The 20,866-nt window shown below is 47.5% G+C and overlaps 1 protein-coding gene across 3 annotated transcripts in view; it reads right to left on the reverse strand.

Moving 5' to 3' along the window:
• The window catches only part of ONECUT1 (one cut homeobox 1), a 39,901-nt gene extending 19,661 nt beyond the window's left edge, over positions 1-20,240 (reverse strand). The window contains exons 1-2 of one of the 3 annotated variants that reach the window (XR_006783792.1): positions 18,872-20,240; positions 1,943-2,060 (exon numbers count right to left, since the gene is read on the reverse strand). Coding sequence is in view for 2 of the 3 variants with exons in the window: in XM_045823184.1 (XP_045679140.1) it covers positions 16,582-16,586; positions 18,872-19,976 (1,110 nt within the window). In the remaining variant the exon portion in view is untranslated. Of the gene's footprint in view, positions 1-1,942; positions 2,061-16,411; positions 16,587-18,871 lie in introns of those variants that run through there. The other 2 variants (XM_045823184.1, XM_045823183.1) reach the window with 2 other exon arrangements.
• Between the last annotated feature and the right edge of the window lie 626 nt (positions 20,241-20,866).

Below are 20,866 nucleotides of genomic sequence, written 5' to 3' on the forward strand. Positions count from 1 at the left end.
CCCAGTTCTTTCCCTGCATTGCGGCTTCAAAGGAACCAGTGGGAAGAGAAGCTGCTACTTGGCACCTGCTTGTCCAGTCAGTAACAAGAGGTCGTGTGACTCTTTTCTGAAGGGTTGGCTCAGAAATCCTGATTTTTAAATTCCTAAACTTCCATTAATGCCTGATCCATTGGAATTTTATTCCATCAGTATCCCTCATCTTGAAGAGTCCCTCAATAGTTTGAACCCCAATAACTGGAAATATGTGATATTGATACCCTAGTTATGATGTTGATTCTATAAGATAAATGGCACGCCTGATAAATTACATGCTTATTAGGCATTATTATCTCAGATAAGCCTATTGTAAATTGTCTTAGTTTCATGATCCCATTTCTTTAATTAAAAGCTATATGTGATACCTTATAATATTCATAGCAATTGAAAGTTACAATATGGAATTCCTTCAAAAATAACCTATAATTTTGACTTTACACTAAATCATCAGACATTTCCCACAAGTAATTTCAAATTAGTGGTTTCCATTTCTGGAAACTCGTCTGTAAAGTCCAATTCTAAATGCTATTCTCCCAATGACATGTATTACACAATTAGTTTTACATGGGTCTCCCAAAAGCTGGAGAAGAAAGCACTTGGTGGGTGGTCTACCATGATAGTCAAGGATCTTGACACAGACCCCAACTACCTTTCCCATCTCATTTCTCACTACTGCCCAGCAACCACCCACAGTGAGGCACACTGCTCAGAAGCCAGTCCTTAATACATAGGAAATTTCACACCCCATTCCTTTGCCCAAGCTGTTCCCTCCACCAAGATGTCCTTCCTTTTCTTTCTTTTCCATATGAAAAGTTTTCTATGTAATCAAGACCCAGCTCAAGCATCTCATTTTCTGCTAAGCCTTCTCTAATTCCTCTCCTATCCAGGGAGAACTGCTGTCTCCTGAGCTCACAGAGTCCCCTGGGTTGTTTACCCACCTATCTCTGTCACTAGATCACAAGATCCATAAGAGTACACTATGGCTCTGGCTGGTACGGCTCAGTGGATTGAGTGCCAGCCTGCGAACCAAAAGTTTGCTGGTTTGATTCCCAGTCAGGGCACATGCCTCAGTTGCAGGCCAGGTCCCCAGTTGGGGGTGTGCAAGAGCAACCAATGGATGTATCTTTCATGCATTGATGTTTCTCTCCTCTTTCTCTTTTGTTTTTTCCCTTCTCTCAAAAAATAAATAAATAAATAAAATCTTTTTTAAAAAAGAGTGGATTACACCACGGATTATTTCTTTGGCATACTCAGCATCCTTGCTGCATAAATAAGCTGGATGTGGCCCCATAGGAAATGGAGACACCCAAGACACAAATCTTTATCTTTTGAAAATGTGTACATAGAATGCAGTTCCATGAGATCACCTTAACCCTTCACTGGATAATTATTTTGAAGCTCTTTAATGGCACTATGGGGGATATTTCTGAATTGTCATTGACAAGTTAGTGGAAGGAGGCTAAACCCTGGTGAAGGAAGCTGGTTTAGTCAGAATGTGTTCAGGCCAGGGAGGGAGGAGGCTGGAGTAACAGAACTGGAAGAACAGAAGGTTCAGAGGGGCTGAATTTGGGCTGGGGCATAAGTGAGCTGGGAATAGGGCAACTAGCCCTCCCAGATGAGGTGCCCAGCTCAAGGTCACCAGGTCCCAGAAGACAGAGGGATGCTATCTATGTCTGTTCCTGCTAACTTTGGGTGATGACTGGTCCATATATACCTTAGTCAAATATAGAGTTGGTAAGGATCTGATTTGTGGATAATGTCAGCAAATAGACACACAGAGTCCGTGTGGTAGAAACCATAGAATAAATTAATGAGATGACCCCAGTGGAATAGTCTTGGAGAAATTAAAAGTTAAGGGTTGAAGGATATAGATAAAAATGCTTATAAATAAGGTGAAATGACATACCATTTTCTCTCTTTTTCTTTTAGCACCTGCCAGGTCATTGGAATTTTTGAGTTGGTGCCCTGGGTTCATGGGTGAGGGTGCCACGCCTTCCCTCTGGAATTCCTGGCTGGCCTGAATTCTGTAGTGGGAGAGTGGGAAGGATGCTCAAAGTTCTGCACCTTGGCTATAAACTGGAATCACCTGAGATTTTTGAAAGCTCCTCAAGTGATTCTAACCCATATCCAAGGCTGAGAACCACTACTCTAAATCAGTGCTTCTCAAACTTGAATGTGCAAACTTGAACCACGTGGACCTCTTGTTAAGATGAAGATTCTGATTCAGCAGATCTGGGCAGGGCCTGAGATTCTGAATGTCTAACAAGCTCCCAGGCGATACCCAGCGGCTGGTCTAGCATCACTCCTCGAGGAACCAGGGTGTAGCGTGTTCAAAATGCACAGCACCCTCTCCTACCCTGAATCTACTGAATTAGATTCTCTGAGAGGGGGATTCACAAACATGCATTTTAAACAAGCTTCCCACCCAGGTAATTTAGATGGAGCCACTTGCTTTTAGACTAATATTTCAAAACTTGCCAAGATCAAAAGAATCATGCCCCACACTTGTCAGAAATACAGATGGACTGAATCAGAATATTAGGAGTGTCCAGACAACCTGCACGCTAAGCAGATAACCAGGTAATCCCTCTGATTTCAGGTCTAGGAAAGGCTGCTTGGTGGGATCTTTTGGTGGAGTTGGGGAAGGCCCAGGTAACTCCCCTCCCTCTCTCCACAAGGAAACTATCATTGTACAATGCAGCGCCAGTGACTGTCAGACAGTCTGCAGAGAAAAAGTGGGTATGTGGGGGGCAGGCAAGGCCCGAAGGTGGGAGTGTGCAGTGTTCAGTGCTGGAGGCAGAGGGTTTTGTTTGGTGATTCTGAAGAGAGAAGAAGCTGGGTGAGAACGGGGAAAATTTCAGATTAGTGCTGTGAGCTTTTCAACACAAGCAGATCTTGCTCCCTCTTGAGTTTACCTACTGTGCTTCTACAGGGAGGTGTGGGAGCTGGGGACGGGAGAGCTCCCCTGACACCAGTGTGGTCACTGCCACACACTCCCATCCCCCTTCCTCCTGGCTGGTACCAGGAGGACAAATAAAGAACAGAGTGGAGGGTTTGTTTACCTTTACATCTCCACCTCCACACCCACGCCGTGACAATAGGACCCCTATTAGTCAGCACTGGACTTGTTTTATAGCTGTTTTTACTTTTTGAATACGTTGAAAGTATTATTTTACATAATAACATGCAGGCACGTGGGCACATACATATCATAAATCCATGGTGCGTATTTCAGGCTGTTCTCAAACTCAAGCATGCATCAGAATCACTTCAAGGGTTTGTTGAAACACAGATTCCTGGGTTCTGTCTCAGAGTTTCCAAATCGGTAGGATTTCTAACAAGGTCTCAGGTGACACCTGGATGTATATGTGTGGCAAGAACTGCAGATGAATCCCACCTAAAAATATTTTAGCAGGTTTGTGTATTTTATGGGTTTGGGCAAAGCAGTTTTGGAAATAGTTTAGATATACTTATTGGAATGAGTAAATAATGCGTGTTATAAGGTAGACAGAGCGATGTCATTAGGTGCCAGGTTCCCAGTGTAGAGGAAGGCAAGAAAAAAATCCTGTGGGGATATATTGCAATAGAATGTGGAGGTACTAGTGTGAACTCATGATTTTTAAAATATATACATAAGCATATTTATGTGCATGTGTATATTATGTATGCACGAGTGTGTGTACATTTGTGTGTGTGTAAATATGCATGCTCACTTTTCCTGGATTTGTCTGAAAAGGCCCCAGACAAAGTCACACTAGCAGCCATGAGCATGCCTAGCTGCCCAGGTTTTTCTGGTCCCCAATATCATTCCCCACCAACATAAACCAGGGCTTGTCAAGGAAGGGGCAGAGTCCAGGGATGCAGCAACAGATGAACTTGAGATATTTTATGATGATGCCAGAAAAGTTTTAAAAAGTTGGAAATGCACAGGATCTAGATTAAGAGGATCCCCCTTGGTCAAATCTGGAACAACATGAGCACTGAAATAGTGACATATAGTAATAAACTATAAATTCTTGGGAAAAAAGGAATGTGGTGATTGCTGGGGGGTGTAAGAGGACTAAATAGTGATGGGAAAAATACAATAAAGATTAAATTGAAAAGGAATGCATGAGTTTACACATATAATGAATGGTTAAGTAAATGAGAGGGAAGGGGCTCTCGCTCACAGTAGAGAGCGAGCTGCCTGTTAAATATGGCAGGAGTGCTGGAGATGGAAAATAATTTCTTTTTTTAAAATATTTTACTTATTTATTTATTTATTTTTTAGAGAGGGAAGGGGGGGAGAGAGAGAGAGAGAGAGAGAGAGAGAGAGAGAGAGAGAGAGAGAGAGAGAGAGAGAGAGAGAGAGAGAGAAACATTAATGTGCGGTTGCTGGGGGCCGTGGCCTGCAACCCAGGCATGTGCCCTGACTGGGAATCGAACTTGCGATGCTTTGGTTCGCAGCCCACGCTCAATCCACTGAGCTACGACAGCCAGGGCGGAAAATCATTTCTTAAAAAAAGATTTTATTTATTTGTTTTTAGAGAGGGGAAGGGAGGGAAAAAGAGGGAAACATCAATGTGTGGTTGCCACTTGTGTGCTCCCTACTGGGGGCCTGGCCTGCAACCCAGGCATGTGCCCTGACTGGAAATTCAACCTGCGACTCTTTGGTTTGCAGGCTGATGCACCAGCCACTGAGCCACACCAGCCAGGGTTGGAAAATCATTTTGAAACCATTGTGATAAAGGCTAGATCAGGCAAAAATCAATAGATGATAAATCTATGGGGAATTCTGATGCTGAGAGGGATATTTGCATGGCTTTAAAATGAATCCCCACAGACTGCTTATTAGTTGTAAGGGAGGTAGAAAAAAAAAGGCCCCAGTGATAATTCAGTGGAGAAATTAGATAACATGGTGACTGGGTGATCAAAATGAACTTTACCGGTAAGTGACAGACAGACTTCCGGTAGAACTTTACCGGTAAGGGACAGATAGACTTCCTGGGCCTCCAAATGAGATCCCCTGGGAAGGACACACCACACCATGCAGCTCTGTGGGCAAGAAAGCATCACCTCTACCTAACCATCAGGAAACATCAGCTAAATGCAAAATGAGAAGTATATTTTTTAAAAAGTGGGGCCTGTATTCTTTAAACATGTCAATATTATAAAATGCAAATGGAAATGTTTCAGATTAAAGAAAAAAAGATACATGACAAGCTAGTTTGACTGATGGAGGATAACAATGCCGTTGACAACAGCTACCTGAGGTGTATAAGGGAATGTCTCTACTCTTGGGAACACACTCAGGTATTTAGGGATAAGGGGCATGATGCTCGTAATTTATCTTCCCTCTGTGCATGAAGAGATTCTGGGAGAGGGAGAGGGGGTACTCATGAATGGGCAAATGATCAAACGAGTAGGGCAAGTGTTAACATCTGATCAATGGGCCATACTGACCATTGGATAGAGCATATAAATATTCTTTGAACTATTTTATTTTTGTGCTGTTAAAAACTTTGACATAATTTCCAAATAAAAATTACTTAAAAATCATTATTTTGAATAATGTAAATCTGCTATGAGCCCAAATTTGTGAAAAATAAGAATTGAAAATACTTTATTTACATACTTTTAAAAAGCTGGAGGGAAACAAATCAATATGTGAAAAGGTGTGATCTCTATTGTATTGTTATAACATTTCATATCTCCCAAAGTTCTACATTGAGCAGGTATTACTTCAATAATTAGAGAAAAATTACTTCTGAAAGAGGAAAACAATATTTCAGTGAAGTTTTACATATAATGTTGCTGGCTGCGGTCATTCATTAGTAAGAGAAAAAACCAAACCAAACAGAAACCCTGAAATCACTGTAATGTCCAAGTTGTTGGGGAGGCTGTGTAAATCAGGGCACTTCTAAAATACTGTAAAGTCATGAAAACTTATGTCTACCCAGCCAATTTATGGGACAACCTAAGCATTCGAAAACGGGACTGATTCGATGACAGCATTTCTACAGCACAGTCTGCGGGTTTTCTGACATGGAGGGTCCCGCAGCAGAGGGGCGACTTTGACCTTCTCTCTGCTGTCTTACAAATTGTGAGACCCCATCTCTGCATGTCTGTTGAACGAATGGATGCTACTTATGAGGTATTTGGGAGGGGGCAGGGATGGTGGAATTACCAGGGATTTTTATTGTTTCCATTATTCTTTTATGTATTTTAAAATATTCTACCATAAATTTAATGAAATGGGATTTTTAATTGTTTTTAATAACATGGAATTGTAAAAAGTTACAAAATATTATGCATGTATCATTGGAAGGATATTCACAACAAAAAGCGGGTTATCTCTGTATGAGGGTGTTGTGATACTTGTCTTCTTTTTTCTTGATTGGCATATTGCACTTTTTTAAAAAGAAGATTTATTTATTTATTTTGAGAGAGTGGGGAAGGGAGGGAGAAAGAGAGGGAGAGAAACATCAATGTGTGGTTGCCTCTCATGCACCCTCACCTGGGGACCTGGCCCACAACCCAGGCATGTGCCCCAACTGGGAATCGAACTGGTGACCCTTTGGTTTGCAGGCCAGCACTCAATCCACTGAGCCACACCAGCCAGGGTAGTAATACTTTTTTAGATGGAGGAGAGTATGGAAGCAATTATTCCTACAGGAATCTTGAATATTTGAGCAAACTTTTGATAAAAGGGACAAAAAGAGGTCCTAGCTAGGTAGCTCAGTTGGTTAGAGTGTTGTCCTGATATGCCAAGGTTGTGGGCTCAATTCCTGTCAGGGCACATACAAAAATTAACCAACGAATGCATAAATAAGTGGAACAACAAGTCAGTGTTTCCTCTTTTTCTTTTCTTCTTTCTCCTTTCCTCTCTCTCTCTAAAAGCAATAAATATGCCCTGGCTGGTGTGGCTCAGTGAATTGAGCACTGGCCTATGAACCAAAGGGTTGCCAGTTTGATTCCCAGTCAGGGCACATGCCTGGGTTTTGGGCCAGGTCCCCAGCTGGGGGTGCGTGAGAAGCAGCCACACAACGATGTTTCTCTCCTTCTCTTCCTTCCTTCCCCTCTTTCTAAAAATAAATAAATAAAATATTTAAAATCAATAAATAATAACATAATTTTTTAACAAAAATAAAAAGTGAAATATTATATAATGATATATAACATATATTATGTAATAATATTATACTGGGTAGAGCAAAAGTTAGTTTAGAGTTGTCTGTATGGAAAATAAGCCACAGCTTATTCTTGTATTATTTATTAACTTGTATTATTTTCCATATCAACAACCATAAACCTATTTTTGTCAACCCCTACATTTAAGCTATGGAAATGTAGGTTATTTTAGAAAAAGGGTAAAATAAAAAAGGGGCAAAAAATAAAAGTCATTTGTTCTTAAATTCCCAATGTCAATATTCTAATTCTCAACTTGGAGTTATAGTAGAATCACGTGGGAGGCTTTCTTACTCAATATACAGGTTCTGGCACAAATAACGCCCCTTTTTATTACATAAAAATCTTTTACTACAGAATCATAAGCATGTAATTCTGTAACATAACAGTATCACACTCAAGCACACCCTAGGACATTTTAGGTGAAATGTTCAAACTGCTGTCCACCTCGTGCGAGGCGCTCACGTTCCCTACCAACCACACTCAATGGCGTTACTTCTGCTGCACCCTGTACGTCCTCCCTGACCTCTCCTCCACCGATCAGATTTGCTCCCCTAGAGGGATGTGAAATTCTCTGCCTACTCCTCCCCACCACCAAGACCTGGAGCCGTGGAGAAGGCTTCTGTTATCAATGGGAAGGTATTGTGTCACTCAGCTGTGCTAGGGAAGAAACAGGCCTCCAGATCTGTGATAATTCAGACACAAGAATTGGTGAAGGGGTTTTGGCCAGGGCCCCCACAGGTGCGATTGATCCCTCTGCCCAAAGAAGGCCTCTTCCTCCATTTCTGACCGAACTCATCCTCCAGGTCTTCAAAAATGTCACTTCATCACATTGTGCCTGAATCTCTTCTTGGCACAGAAAAAACAACTAAGAAAAAGGATACGAACTATTATTTGTCTTTCTTCCCCTTTGGACCGTGCGTTGCAAGGACTAGCACACGCCATCCCCAGGACTGAGCGCAGCACTGCCGTAGCCGCTACTCAGATGACATTTCCTCTTTCGCTTTTGTCCAAAGTTGGCCGAATATAACTCCTAAGAGGCTGATAATTAGTATACCGTTAGGAACTGCGTAAATGACAATACAAATATTGGGATTGTTTGGGTTGGGGAACCAGATAAAAACACTCTTTCTCCTTCCCAATGTTAAAATTAAAGAACATAAGAAAAGAAAATTAAATAACATTTACTGCCTACAAAACAATATGTATCATGTGTTTAAGATAGGAAGCACAGTAACGAAATAAATATCTGCGAAGGCAGCACCCCAAAAAGAAGAAGAAGAAGAGGAACTAGAACATCAGCTACCGTGTGAACTAGAAGGTGTTTTCTCCTTTGATCATCTGGGTTTCCCCCACCAGACGTAACCACTCTCTGAATTTGTATTTATTATTCATTTGTTTTTTAAAACAATACTTATGCATCTCCTAGCAATAAGTTATTTAGCATTGCTTGTTTTTGAGCTTTGTGAAAGTGGGATTGTTTTGGTATGATCTACAGCTTGTCCTTTTTTAGCAAAAAGCAACATTATTCCTAAAACTCAGCTAAGCTGTGTGTATAGCTGTGGTCCATTCATTTTCATCATGGTATAAAACTGCATTGTATGAATACACCACAATTTATTTATGCATTCCTTCTCAGTTTCTGTTTTTTTTTTCTTCTCTGCTGCTACAAATAGGTTTTCACACATCTCCAGGAACCTCTCTAAATTTACCTTGAGTATATACCTAAGAGTTAGAGCTGCTGGTAGGCATAGATTCAGGTTTACAAGATAATGCCAAATTATGTTTTGAAGCAACAGTGCCAATTACATCCCCACCTGCACTGTATGTTTGACTTACTGATGATCCATAGCCTTGCCAACAGTTTGTACTATTAGGATACAGGAGTTGCAATCTCAAACTGCAGCACATTTGTGCCAGATAGCAGCATTCCGGACTGGATTAACTGTTTCCTCCTGACCATCTGACAGAGGAGCCTGCCCTGAGACTGTCCAAGAGATGGGCCCCTGGGCCTTACCTTGTTGAATCCTGACTTTGGGACAGAGCACTGGGTTGAGATGACAGATTTTGCTGTGGATACACAGTCATCATAGATGGCAATCAATTGTAGTATGTGGCACCTGGAAGGACCCTAAGGCCAAATCCTTCATTGTACCTTCAAGGAGGCTGAGGCCCGGAAAGGTCTCACGACTTGACAAGGTCTCAGAGCCAATCAGTGCGAGAACCTGTCTCTGGGGCTCTTGATTCTTACTCCAGGGTTTGAAAATTTTTGTTTGTTTGTTTTAGTCATTTAAGGTGGCATAACATGATCTATTAAATTAATGATGAGTCTGTAAATATTTAAATAACTGCCAATTTATTTTTAAAAGGTGGTTGTTTGACTTAAGTGACTGATAAACTTGATAACTTTAGCTTCTTCGATTATGAACTAAACAAGGGTAATAATGAATTTCAATGAGATAAGTAGGGGAAAGATGCAATCTCTACAATTATGGTTTTTAGTATGCAAAATTACCAGTGTTAAAAGACATTCATCTCCTGGGGAACATAATCCCCAACTTTCTGATTGACCATGTTTGTCCTTGGATCACTCCCCCTCTCCCTCCCCTGGGCAAATGCTAGGCACTGCCTTAAGAAATCATTTTGTAAGGAAGGCAAACTTCAGTGAGTTTCAATTCATTCTACTCTTTGAGCACTCATAATCAGCCATTGCAAGCAGCTGGGAACTATATGCACATTATGGCAAAATAGCCTCAGTAACCCGATGGCTTATAATCTCACATGGCTTTACATGTGAATGTAGAAAAACACTGAAAGAGACCAGCTGGCAGCTGAGGTACTTAACCTTCTTCAGAGGGTACCTAGTAATGAAACAGGGCGTGATCCCGGGCAGAGGAATCTGCCTCCGTGCATCAAAGGCAGTAAAAGCAGAACTAGGGGTGGGGAGGACCGCCTAACAGCAGGGGTGGTTGTGCGGGGAATGTGGCTCCTGAAGCCTGCAGTGGGAACCTCCCCCCAACACGCACAGCAGCACATCTCCCCTGCCTGTCGCTACCCCAAGAATTTATTTACCATTTAGAAATATCTTTTGGTTTAACAATGTCTGTAGGCTGGTAATAAAAGATTTCTGTGAGCTCACCCCTATTTTAACATTAGGATAAAACTCAGGAGCATTTATTACTGTGGGGTGGGAAAGAACACCAAGTGATTTTGCTAGGAATGCTGAGCAAACGATACTGAGGTAGTCCTGGTTCAGGTTTTCCTCCTAGCAGTCATTTTAATCAGCACTTCCCCTATTTAATGAGCTTGTAATGCCATTACATAATCACCCAGCTCATTGGATTAATGATGAAAAGAGGAACTGATTTTTCCAGTTGCATCATTTGAAGTAAATGTTAACTTTCTTTCTGAGTCCTTAGTTAACCGCATTAGTGTGACAAATATGTCTTTGTCTAGCATAAGTAATTAGAATTTAATCACTTTAACTGCATCTTAATTATCCCAAATGAATTGAAAGGACATTTAATAGCAAAGATTAAATTGCCTTAATGAACGATTTTTGTGACTCCATCAATATTCGAAGCGCGTTAGCCACTCCTCTCACGCACTTCACCTACAGTGATCACGGGTGTCACTAGGTGGCGCACTTCGCTCGGTTATTTATTTAATTTTCGCCATTGATCTATTTTAGAAGACAACAGGAAAGGAAGAGAAAAAGCACATAGTATTGTGTTCCTTTTGATAACCTCTCTTTGGGACTATGAGATCATCACCAGATTCGAAAACGAAAGCAATGATTTCAGAAAGTGTCGATTCTGAGTGCCCTATGGCATATGCAAAGGAGGGTGAGAAACACATGGATAACTGGAAACACACGGTATTTGATGGCAACTGTAAGTTGCCCTTTGGATGATTGCCAACATATATACAGAGTTTTAGTCAATTTATTATTTTTTAGTGCAGAGTCCTAAAATATGAATAATAGGCAAGCTTTGGAATAGCAAGTCAGGAGCTGATGTGAAGCCAAGAAATGTAATTGCTGTGCAAGTGCAGATCAGAAGGCCAATGCCTGAAAGTATGGGAGGTTTGGGCCTTCGGGCCCTCCTCCAGGCATGGGTCCCAAAGGACCGGTCGTACCCACAGAATACATCTAATGAGATGGGTCTTGCCCATCAATAATTGTTTAAGTGAACAAATGGATAGGGAGACTTTGGTTCCACATCTAGTGCTGTTACTGCCTTACCTTCTCCCTGGCTGCTTCTTCAAAAGAGAACAATAAAAAGTCTTGAGTAAAAAGGAAATAAGTTTCCATAAGTATCTCTCTTTGAGAGTCCCAGAGGGAAGACACACCTCCCTAATGTTGAGACCTTTATTATGCAGAGACGTTCTAGATTGGGTGTCTATGACAGAGAATCAGACATTTCTGCATTTGGGGTCCACTGACCTGGCAGACCTGCTCTAGTGATAGAGGAACGGGGAGAAAGGTCAGAGGGTTCTGGGCTGTGACCTGAGAAACCTGAGTCCCAGGCATCAGTGATTTCCAGCTGTGCTATCACAGTTAAGTTATTTAGCCTCATTGTACAGAGAAACAGGGGAAATAATGATAATTACCATATAAACTAGTGGTTCCCAAACTTCCTGAACATTAAAATCACCTCAAGCTCTTAAAAATCCCAATGCCCAGGACATATTCTATATCAATTATAGCAGAATATCTAGGGGTATAGCCAGGAATCATTTTTTACACTTGATCTTAGACAAAAGGCTGACAGGTGATGGCAGGAATCTTTTTTTTTTTTTAAAGATCCCTAAGTGGTTCCAGTATGTAGCACAATTTGGGAGCCACTGGTATAGATAGTGGATATTAAATGAGAACATTTATGTGCCTAGCATGTACCTAACAGAAAGTGCATAGCAGACATAAACTCCTTCCCCGTGAATTGCTATAAAAATCTGATAGGTGGTATTCCAGGGTCTGGTTCTATTCAGCTGTTGTCTTTTTTTTTTTTTTCAGATTTTATTCATTTATTTTTAGAGAGAGGGGAATGGAGGGAGAAAGAGAGGGAGAGAAACAGCAATGTTTGTTTGCTTCTTGTGTGTCCCCCACTGGGGACCTGGCCTGCAACCCAGGCATGTGCCCTGACTGGGAATCGAACCTGTGACCCTTTGGTTCTCAGGCCTGCGCTCAATCCACTGAGCTACACCAGCTGGGACCAGCTGTTGTCTTATCAAATTGTCTTGCCAAGATAAGAAAAAAACTCCTAGAAGATAATTTGATCCAACTTTATGATAATATATTTTTGAGGAACATAATGTGATGACTTTATAGCAAGACCTATGATAAAACATAAATCCATATGTTTATATTAAAATAATCAGATTATCTTCTGATTGGTCTGGTCATTCAACCCAATCCTATCATTTCAGGAGGACATAAAGCTTCATTAGTATTAACACACTTGTATTAAAATAAAAACTTGTACAAATCTATAGACAGAAAACAGGAATTTATGGTTGTGCACTTAATTCATTCACATTACAAATACATTTTTTTCTTTTTACTGAACTCTCTGAGGCTGGCAATTTCCATGTGGAAATAATATAGCTTTTCCCTCCCAAATGTGCATATTCATCTTATTTAGACACATAATGAAAATAGTACTTAATGAATACTTGTTTTATCCAGAATTATAAGATATCTACCCTCCAACTACCATGACTTCAGTAAGACCCCCCCTTCTGTAGCTACCCAAGGGGACCATTAGATTTTTTCAAGAGTGTGGGAATCCTGCTGTTTTCAACGGATTGAAATAAAACTAGTCATTTCTCATCCAATCTGACAAGGTTGCTTAGTTAATATAAATATTAAGTTGGTGTTTATTCCAATATACGGAGCTTACAAAGAACACTGAGCACTGTTACTTCAAGGGCGAGGCTTCTAACTGTGAATTCTCTGGAGTAAAACACCAAGAACTTCCTTATAAATTACTCACCCTCATCAGATTTCAGGTTTTTCTTTCTTACAAGAAAATCAACAACAAAATTTACCGATATATTCTGTGAGAACTGTTTCCTCTGAGAACTTTGGGTAGCAGCATCTGTTTGATTAGCTGAATTCACCATGAATGTGGAAATGATGACATCAAAACAGCCCATGTAACAAGCTCCTTAAAGACCTCGTAGATTAGAGATGACTATAGATTTTCCCCAGCACGGATCAAAGGGACTGAATTGAACGTTTTAGCTTAATGATCCAACCCCTGTCACACCCATAGGGACTCGAGTTCCGATTTTATAAGCAGGTGTGCACATGCACTCAGATCCGCACAGGACGCTGCCAGAGAGGGAGGAAAAGATCAACCACCTGATCGACGAGAATAGGTTTGATCTTTTCGATTACTTGACTATGGCGGTGTATATTCCTAGCGGGCTCTTACCACTTCTCACAAATTTCTGAACATTAGCAATGAGTTTTCGTTTTCTCACTACAACTCTTCAAAGACATTCCAGCCACCTTTCCAGGGGCTAAGAGAAACTGGACCAGGCAGCAAGCTGGCGGGGCCCTGTCCAGGGTCCTGACGCTACCCCAGGGCTCCAAGCCAGTGGGGCTCCGAATGCCCTTTCACCCACTTCACAAGGGAGGAAACAAAGACCTCCAAGCTCAAGGCCTCAAAGCAGCCTCCTAACTCCAGTGAATAGCTGGAAGGGGAAACAACAAAACAAAGGAACCACTAATCCACCCTCCCAGTCCTACAGTCCTCAGCACCAACCTCCTGCTTTTGACAGTCAGAGTCACCTTTTCTACTGTGATCCTGCTTTTCTCAAATAAAAACATGCCAGCAAAAGTATAATTCAGATAGAAAATCCAAACACGCATCTTGTTCAGATAGGTTAGGATTGGGGTGTACTTTGAGGGGATGGCAATTTTGTCTCATCACTGGGATAATAGTAAGGCATTGTTGGGGACCAAGATAGATCCACTAGGTATCCCTTTCTTCCTCCTCCAGTCTTTTCCTATCAAAATAGTCATCGTTTTGAAATCCCTGGGACAGTTCCGCAGCAGGTTGAAAACCACAGAGGCTTGCTGGGCTCCAGGCCCACAGGCCCGCAGGGGGCGCGCACGCAGCTATCCAGCTATCGCTGCACTGACTGGCTCGCAGGGAGAGGGTGAGCCGGAATGCAGGCAGGAGTCTGGCTCCCCGCGGCACGCTAGCAGCTCGAAGCTTGAAGATAAGAAAGCGGAGCCTTGGGCTTTTAGTCGCTCTGCTGCTACAACACAACTTGCTATTGGATGGTACAGTCCATCCCAATTGTAAGTTGCAAAACTGCAAGGGCAGGGCTGAGTCTCCAGTGACCACAGGCAGCCCTGGGCCAGGAGGGTCTCCTTCAGGCCAACTTCCTCTGGGCACTTCCAAGGGGTTCGGGTCTGCCGGCAGGACAGCCTGTGGCCCTTTGCACAGGCCGATGTTTATTGATCTCCAGCAGCTGTCCTCCTCCATACGCTTACACCAGAGTCACCACACAATAGCTGACAAGCCTCCTCAAGCCCCAGATGCAGGTCTTCTCCACCCTAGTCTAACCACGTGCACACCTCCTCCTACCCTCACGCGCTCCTTTCTCTCCTCAAGAAGGTTTGTGCTCCCTAGTGGGGATGGCAAGAAGAAACCTTTGTGTCATACCCTTGATGAGTCAGACATGGACTGCAAGAAAGGCTCACACAGAACTTTCTGGTAATTGTCCCCAGGAGTGAGGCCTTTTGGTTTCCTGCTGAGCTGGTGTGTGTGGGATCCCCAGCCAACTCCCGAGGTACATGGCCACCGTTTGGCCGGGGGCAGGGTGTGCAGAGAATCTGGGAGCCCTAGGTCTTCGCCTGACAACTGGCCTGTTCCTCAAGCCCGCTGGAAAGAGGCCATCCCAGGCCTTTGGAGGAAGCCCTTGCCCGAGCAGTCGGCAGCGCCCCGCCTGCCCTTTGTTTGAGCAACCGGCTGGGAGCAGCTGTACTGTGCAAGACCCGCTTGGCGCCTTCTCCTCCTCTCTAGGGCCCAGGCACTCTTCCAGTTCCGGCGTCCCACACACCTAGTCCTGGCTGTTCTCCCGGCCCAGCACAGGAGTCTTCGAGGATTAAAGTAGTGAGTGGGGTTCCCAGAGCCAGCATCGCACTCCTGCTTGGCTCCCGTGGCCCAAGAAAGCAAGGAGACAGTTGGAATGTCGCTGGCCGGGATAAATATTAACAAAAAGCAAATGAACTTGCTCGGGGGCCTGTTATCAATCAACCCAGCCACAAGGCCACTTATGGCAAACACAGTCCAGGTTGGCCAGGGTGAGACTTTCTCATGGCCACCTCCTGGCCTGATATCCTCCCCACTCCCACCCCCACCTTTTTCTAAGTTGTTCTGGAGCAAATTCTGGTCAGTAAAACAGCACAGTCTGGGTGCAGGAGATCTGGTTGGCTCCTTGTCACCCTTTGGAGGTTTCCTTGCCTCCAGGTATCAAAGAGACCGAGTGCCCCAGCACACAACCCTACCTGAACCCAGGGCTCTTGGGCCTCACCTCTTCCTAGGTCCCTGGTGCTTGGTGCTTCGCCAGCTGGTGGGAGAGGGTTGCAGCCTCTTCCTGAGCTGGCAGCTTCCCTAGTGTGTTGGACATCTTCCGGAATCTTTAATTGGAAACTAATCTCCTCGAGTCTTAATAGGCGCCCATGACACAGGGGGGGCACCCACCCACCCTCATAGCCCAGCCCGCCCACGCCACCTGGGACAAGATGGGGCAGCACCAAGTATTGCACTGAGGGAACATATTGATTTTTAAAGGTAGTTAATTTGGTGAGAGTTTCCTCCTGTCTCCTGTCTTCCACCGGCAGATATAATTTCGTAAGAAGGCGCCTCCCCAAACACGCTGCCACGTGTGGAAGGCTTGACTCTCCACAGTAAGCTGCGAGAAACCTGGGGTACAGGGAGGAGCATAAAGAAGCCACTCTCCCACCACCAATGGAATCGATGATGGTGGGCCCCAGCCTCGCATGGGGTAGGCGCTAGGTTGACAGGTCTTTGATTGCAACACCTAGCAAAGCTATAAGAAACATCTGTAAGGAACATCTCGGTGCATGGGAGGTGGTGGTGGGGGGCGGTCGGCAATGTTTCACAGCTGCAGCCAACATGCCCCTCAATCTATTTTAAGTCTCCAGAAAAGCCCAATAGAGATCATTGAGAGTGTTCATGAAATGACTTCCCTCTTATTTATTTTTCTAAATGACAATGTTAACAGAATGGCTCGTTGTTCTTTGGTGGCTTAAATTAGGTCGTGGCTTTTGCAGCTTCATGGTATTGCTCTCCATTTGCTCAGCCAGTGCCCACATTCCAGCCCTCACCATCCCTTTAATTAACCTAAAGAAAGGAAAATGAAAGAGATGACGCTACATCCGGGTTTTGGGATTCGGAGTCCGTTTGGGATTAGGGGCCAAACATGTGTCCTACAAGCTTCTCTGAGTTCCCCCACCTCTGGAAAAGGCCACATGTCTTGGGTCGCGATGACACACACAGGCTGCTGGGCACCAACCAGGCAGGCACTCATTCGATAGTCTCCTGGGTCCCGTGAGCCTTCTCTAGCAAGCCGCTGGTGCCTTTCTTGTGCGGGTCGCAGTACTCGGGCTCCCGCTCAACAGCACTGCAGCACCCATGCGTGGGGGTCAGAGGGCTCTCCCGCAGGCCAGGGCCCTAGGCTGTGTTTCCAGGGTCCAGGGGTAGTCTCTGAACAGAACCTGTCAGTCTGTCCTTCCGGGGGGAAGAGGAGGTAGTGAGAGAAGAAGGAAGGGTCACTTAAGTCCGGAGCAAACGTCTTCAAAGGATGGCAGGTGGGGAACAGGCTTCCCTGGGGCCCCCCCTCCAATCCCCGCGGGCCTGTGCAGGCGCTGCCTTCGTAAAAGGTCCTGAGGCCGGGCTCCAGTCTGGCGTAGGAGTGTGAAAAGGCGCTGACCACCTTGGGCACCGGCAGAAGCGGAGCAGTCTGGGAGACGAGTGGCGGTTTCTCCCATCCCTAAGGAGTTTCAGCTGCCCTCAGGTCTCGGTCAGCCCGCAGGGGAGGGAGGGCTGAGACACGGTGACAAGGCTAGAGAGTGGAATCTCGGAAGCCCAGAGGACACCAGGTCAAACCTCTCCTTTCCGGTGCCCCCACCCCTGGCTTCCCTGCGTGGTGTCTTAGCTTGGAGCGAGTGAGCGCGGGGCTGAGGCTCAGCCTGCGCGGCGCCGGGGCGAGCAGGCCAGGAGCGCCCAGACCCGAACGCGTCCGGGCTGGAGGTGCAGGCTCGCGGGCACGCCAGCACCTGCTTCCCTCTAGCTTCTCATTGGCCGGCACGAGGTGGGGGAGGGGGCTCTGGCCTCTCGGCTTTGATTTTAGTCAGGGAAACTGCTCAGAGCCCCCGGCTCTGAGAGGATTGACTGTCTCTCGTTCTCCAGGGACGAATTAATGGAGAACGATCAGTTAATTAACAAACCGGCATACCGGCTTTTACCTTTCTCTTCGCCAGGACTCAGGCTTGGGCGCCGGGCTGAGGGGGTAGAGGGAGGGAGGGAATGGACGCCCTGAGTCAATCAGCTCAGCCCCAGTCTCATCAAAACCGAGTCCGCCCTCCGCTACCCCTGGCTCTGTCTCCTCTCGTGGCTTCTGAGAGGAGGTCACGGAATCCAAACGAAATCCCTCTGTGCCATTCAGGCTGGGCTCAGCTGTTCCCTCGGCTATTCGGCCCGCCAGAGCCTTGTCCACACCTTGGCCTAGAGAGGCGGGGGGAGCTAGATGCTGTTTCTGTGCAGCGCCGCCTAGACCTTCCCGCTAAACTTCGAAACGCCTGGGCTTCGGGGTTTCGGTCCCGGGAGACCTCTGCTCGAACTCTTGGGGGCTATTTCCACACTCCCACTCTCCCCTGGATTGGAATTCAAATGGGGGGAAAAAAACCATGCAAAGGAATAAAATGAAATTGCAAAGTCCTAAGCCAGTGGGCAGTGAAGACTACCCCTGCGCTCCGCTGGAAGTTCCCTTGTGGCACCTTCAGTCTCCCTTTCCTTTCCACAGCCGGTTGCGAGCGCAGAGTGCGCGCTAACCCTTACACGGCGTCCCCGCCCCACGCCCACAGCTCCTAGGCTTCAGAACCTTTTGCGCGAACTCTGACTGCGCTCCCCATCCCCGTCCCACCCCGAGCCCATAGTTAGGCGGGAGGGGGTCACCGCAGCGAATTGTGCCCAACATTGGCAGACAGCTCCAGCCTAGAGACCGGGCATGTGCAAGGCGCGTAGTTCCACGGACACTTTGCCTCCCTCTCCCCAAACCTGAATGCCCAACGGAGAAGCGACGCACAGACGGTGTCTGGCCAGGTGCGGGGGGGACTTTTCTCCGTCTCCGGCAGTGCGAGCTTCGCGCGCTGTCTTTCAGCATATGCGCGCCCCCGCAGTAGCAGGTACCGCACCACTCAGCTCCCGGAGCATTGCGCAGCCCGACACACTAAGTCCTGGAGGAGGCTGTTTGCTGCCAGGAGCAGCGTGCTGGCTCTTCCAGGCACAAGACCCCCTTTCAGGAAAAGGAGGACAGGGTGAAGCGGTTCCAGCCCTCTCTCCTTCCCTCTCTTTTTCGGTCCCTAGTCTTCCCCACACATTCGCGCCCAACTCCTTGAACCGCTCACCTGCTAAGCGGAGCGCAGACATGCGCTGGAATTCCGGCTCCTGCAGCCACTTCCACATTCTCCGGAAGGTCTCCCGGCCGGACTTGAGTTTGCTCCAAGGTTTGGGGTTGCGCAGCAGGTCCGAGAGGGTCCCTTGGGAGCGGCAGAGCACCCTCTGCGCGAAGATGGCCTGTGGGATGCTGTAGCGCTTGAGCTCGGTGGTGATACGCTGCGCCACCTCTTTGGTATTGATCTCTTCCATCTGCCCTGAATTACTTCCATTGCTGACCTGCGTACCCGTCACGGAAGGGTTGGGCTCCCGGGCTGTGCCCAGGAGCTGCCCGTGGCTCTGGGCGTTCAGGTGGGCATGGGGGTGGTGCGGAGGAAGGCCGTTGATGGGTACCATGCCGGCCGAAGTGGGCGTGAGGTGCTGCTCCCCGTGACGGCCGAGCATGGCTGGGTGGTGGGCTTCGAAGCCGTTGGGGGTGAGCATCTTGTCAGTGGGCATGGCTGCGCCCGGGTGAGCATAGTGGGGGAGCCCTTGCTGGGAGTTGTGGATACCGCCCAGACCGGAACCGGAGAGGGGCGAGAGGCTCTGGCCCATGCCAGCCACGTCCTTGTGGTATGGGGTATAGAGGTTATTCATGGAGGCCAGCCCGCGCTCGTCCCGCATGAGCGTGAAGCTACCGCTCACATTGCCCGCCAGGCGCTGGTGGTGGTGCGGGTGGTGGTGGTGATGGTGGTGATGGTGATGGTGGGGGAACTTGTCCGACACGGTGGAGATGGGCGGCAGCGGCTGCAGAGGGGTTAAAGTGGTGTAGGTTGTGGGCATGCTCATACCTGGGGGAGTCTCGCAGGCCATGGTCATCGTAGGGTGCAGGGGGCCGGCTAGGCTGTGTTCGGGGGCCCGGTGGTGGTGGTGGTAATCGCCACTGCCGCCGCCGCCGTCCAGGAGGGACGCCATGCCCATGGAGCGCGGGTGCGCGGGGGGCAGGTGGCTGCCGCGGTGCGCCACGGAGCTTCGCGCGTGGGGGCTGCCGCCCAGCAGGTCGGCAGGAGCGGGCACCGGCTCATGGCTCACCCCGTGCAGCTCGCCGATCGCCTCCATGGTCAGCTGCGCATTCATCGTGATCCGGGCGAGCGGGCGGCGGACACAACATCGATGAGGCCGGACAGAGGCGGCAAAGGGCGCGCGGAGTCCCGTCTTCACATCAGCTGCCGGCGACTGTTGCCTTCTTTCCTTCCTCTCACTGTGGGGCTCTGTCTCCCTCTCTGAGTGTCTTGCCTTCCCTCTTGCCCCCACCTTCCCCTCTGCGTTCTCGGCTCCTTTTTTTTTTTTTAATATTAATTTCCAAAAAGGATCAGCGCAGTTGGGTGAGCGCCGTGTCCCCAGCCCCCTCGCCCCTCGCCCCCTCTCGCTGCTCTCCTTCTTAGAATTGTGAGGTTCCCGGCTCCCCTGACGCAGCCGGCGCGCCTGCCGCGGCTGCTGCCTGCCCGCGCCGCTGGCCAGCTCGAGCCATGGCTCGGTTACTGTTGCAGACTCTGCGGCCGCGGTGCCGCCGCCGCCGCCGCCGCCGCCGCCACAGCCGCCGCGGCCCGCCCTCCCGCCCGCTGGGCGCTGCGCGCAGGCGCGCGGCTCGGCCCCGCCCCCCAGCCCCGGAGCGCGGCCCGAGATGCCGGCGTACCCGCGTGGGGGGGGGGGGGGGTCCCGCACCTTCGTAGCAGCGCGGGGCAGCGGGGTTTGCGGCGCGCACGTGGGGAGGCCCAGCACACAGAGAGACCTGGGGCAGCCGCCGCAGCCCCGGGAGACTGGGGCCTGTCTCCGCTCCCCGGTCCGGATGGGCTCTGCTCCCAGTCCTGGGCTGCTTTTGCTGGGCTTTCGCGCCGGGTGGTGCGCTGCGCCTGGGAAGCCCTCGGCCGTCTCTCCAGCTGCCGCCTCCCGGCGCAGGTTGCCGGGATGCTGATACTGTGTCACCACTCCTTCCACCCTAGCCTTCTAAGCTTCATTTCCTGGAG

Source organism: Phyllostomus hastatus, unplaced genomic scaffold (genome assembly GCF_019186645.2).
Source record: "Phyllostomus hastatus isolate PE091 unplaced genomic scaffold, TTU_PhHast_1.1 phas_scaffold_501, whole genome shotgun sequence".
NCBI classification, from domain to species: domain Eukaryota; kingdom Metazoa; phylum Chordata; class Mammalia; order Chiroptera; family Phyllostomidae; genus Phyllostomus; species Phyllostomus hastatus.